This window comes from Eurypyga helias, unplaced genomic scaffold (genome assembly GCF_000690775.1).
Source record: "Eurypyga helias isolate BGI_N326 unplaced genomic scaffold, ASM69077v1 scaffold22151, whole genome shotgun sequence".
Taxonomy (NCBI): Eukaryota; Metazoa; Chordata; class Aves; order Eurypygiformes; family Eurypygidae; genus Eurypyga; species Eurypyga helias.
In genome coordinates, this window is record NW_010229209.1 from 1 (window position 1) to 2,841 (window position 2,841).

Here is a 2,841-nt window from a genome sequence, read left to right on the forward strand (position 1 = left end):
GCCAGAGTTAAACCACGACACCTACCTTGGAGTAATTTGATCCCCTCCTACTGAAATATCATCAATATATTGATAAACTCTAACTCCTGGTCCCGGGGGAATTTGGGTTAGCTCAAGCACCAAAACATGATGTGCTAAGGTGGGAGAATATTTATAGCCTTGAGGGAGGCAAGTGTTGTCCCTCCCATGTGAAAGCAAAACGATCACGGTCCTTTTCCTGCAAGGGAACTGTGAAAAACATATCTTTCAAATCACTTGTGGCCATCATCTGGTGAGCTTGATTCTGAATGAGTGAGGTTAGCTCAGCTATGTTATATACTGCCACCATCAAGGGGCCAGTATTCGCATTAATTCGACAATAAACTATGGTCAGTCTCCTCTTACCGTTTGGTTTACGCACTGGTCACACGGGGAAATTGTACGGGGAGTGGGTGAACACTAAAATTTCCTGTTGTTTAAGATCCTCAATCACAGGGGATATTCCTTTCCGGGCCCCTAATGGCAACAGGTATGGCTTCACGTTAGTTATTTTGGATGGGGGAAGGGCAGGTTCTGCGTGCAATAGGCACACCTCTGGCCAGGATGCTTCAACTAATTTTCTGATCTGAGGATTAACAAAAGACCATGAGTTTCCCTGGGTATCATACCACTGTCTGCCCTTCAATACATCTATGCCCAAAAGATTTGTCGGGAAAGAGCCTATTGCAACCTGGGTGTTAACTGGGTCTTCCTCCCCAGGCAGACATAATATTACTGAGACCATTGGTACCAATTGGGTTTCTCCCAAAGCATTAAAGACAATCAAATTTTTATACAAAGTCAAAATTCCACTCTGATCTGTTTCAGTCCACATCAGTGCGGTGATTTGTGCCCCTGTACCAATTAAAAAGGTTACTTCTTTTTTCTGTGGCCCTACAGTCACTGTAGTCAATAAATCCCCTCTCATATTTAAGGTGAGTTGTCTTATAAACATCCATCCCCTGTTTCCCCCTCACCTTCAGGGGACGGAGGGTCTAGTTTCCCATCACCCTCTTTTCTTCGTTAGGTTCCTCCCCGGAGTCTATCCCTGTTGGGGCACTAGGGGTTGTCTCAACATTTATTTTTTTTCCCTGACCATTTTCGTACAAGTGTCTCCAATTTCTGAGTCAGAAGCCCATCCATTAGATCTCAGGGAATGCCTCTCTGGAGTCCCAGTTGCCACCATTCTTGGAGCCTCGGGGTCTTCCCCTCCCAGGATCAGTAAATCGGACTGATTTTAAATCCTGACTTCTCTTAACCAGCGCCAATCGCTTCTCTCCTTTTCCTGCGGCCCATACAGTTTTGGTTTTGGGTCTTTGCCAGGATCCACCAAGAGGACCATATTTTCTCCCAAAATTAATTAGTTCTTGGGCTACTTCTCCCCACGTCCACACTTTTCTCCCTGACCACTGGTGACTGGGGGCCGTTACCCCCTCGAGGGAGGCTGTAACTCTGTCTGCTACAGGGGTATTTTGTATCTTCCCCTGCAGCTGGATCCCAATGGGCTTTAGAGAATCAGGAAGTTCTTGAATTAGAGAAGTCGTCCGTTCCAGATCCACAGGCATCATCACTGGGGAGCTCTGGTTAGGTTTGAGCTCCCTATCGTACGTCATCTGCAAACAAGCTACCTTTTGCACACTTTCTACCAGTTGATCCACTGTACCTGTCATTGCTAGGGGTCTCCCCCCTCCAAAGGGTTCAGCCCCCCAGCCCAATATGCTGTCCTCTGCATCAATGACCATGGGGCATGATAATTGTTGGTTGTTAGAAACACACCTGGAGCCCAATATCCTTCTGCTTCCTTTTCTGACAACAGGATTCCATCTCCCCCTGATAATGATATTCTCCAGACATACTCTGTTTCTGATTCCTTTGGATTACTTGCAGAATCTTTCCTTAATTTTGCTAACTCAGTCGCTGTAAACAGAACCTCTTTAGTTATAACTTGGGGGTGATCATCGTTATCAACCTCATATAAATCCTCAGTTTTGACCAGGGGATACATATGGTGATATATATGAGGAAGACTATCTACTGTTGCTTTTGCTCTCTCCAAGTCCCCCTGGGGATAAATTTGCCTAATGCCTCTCTCTTCTAACTTTGATTCCACCTCTCCACATGAGTCACTCTCTTTCCACAATTCTTCTCTCAATGCTTCTTTTAGTAAAACGTTCTGGTTTCTTTCCTCCTCTAACAGCTGCTGGGTCTCGCTTAACTGCTCTCTTAACGGTTTATTTATCATGTTCAAGAAGTCTATTGTGGTATCATTTTGACACAGCTTCTGCCTCCTATCTTCCACGGCTGCTGCCACACTTGCTCCCAAAACTGCACAAATTATGGATTTTCCCTTCCCGGTCTTATTTTTAGTCTCCTTCTGCAACATCATGATCCTATCCACTATACTCTGCAATTGGAACCAGTGATTTTTTGCCCATTCCCACCTTTGGGGAGACAGGTGAGCATGATAGGTTTCCAAAAAGTCATCTAGTTTATCTAAATCCCCGTTCACTACTTCTGTGGGGAAATCATCATGAACATCTATAAATGTGCAGGTACTCGTTTAGCCCAAAAAAGCGGGGTTAGATGATCTCTAGACATCCCTTCAAACCCCTTCCACTCTGTGAATCTTTATTTTGTTTTGTGATTTATCTTAATAGTGTTAATGAGCTTTGAATTGCTGCTATTCCACTTTAAATTGCTGCTATTCCAAAGTTACACAAAACACAAACTCATCTGTTAAATCACCAGATTGAGATCCCTGCGCCTTTAGACATAAACCGTTGATCATGTCCAGGACTAGGAATGGCTCCAGCTACCCCGGAT

At 44.6% G+C, this 2,841-nt stretch overlaps 1 protein-coding gene across 1 annotated transcript; it reads right to left on the bottom strand.

The window, feature by feature from the left end:
- Positions 1–1,160: 1,160 nt before the first annotated feature.
- LOC104516112 lies at positions 1,161–2,404 on the bottom strand. The gene is given in 2 exon segments (XM_010160332.1): positions 1,161–1,693; positions 1,696–2,404. Coding segments are annotated over 2 exon segments (1,242 nt in total).
- Positions 2,405–2,841: the final 437 nt, after the last annotated feature.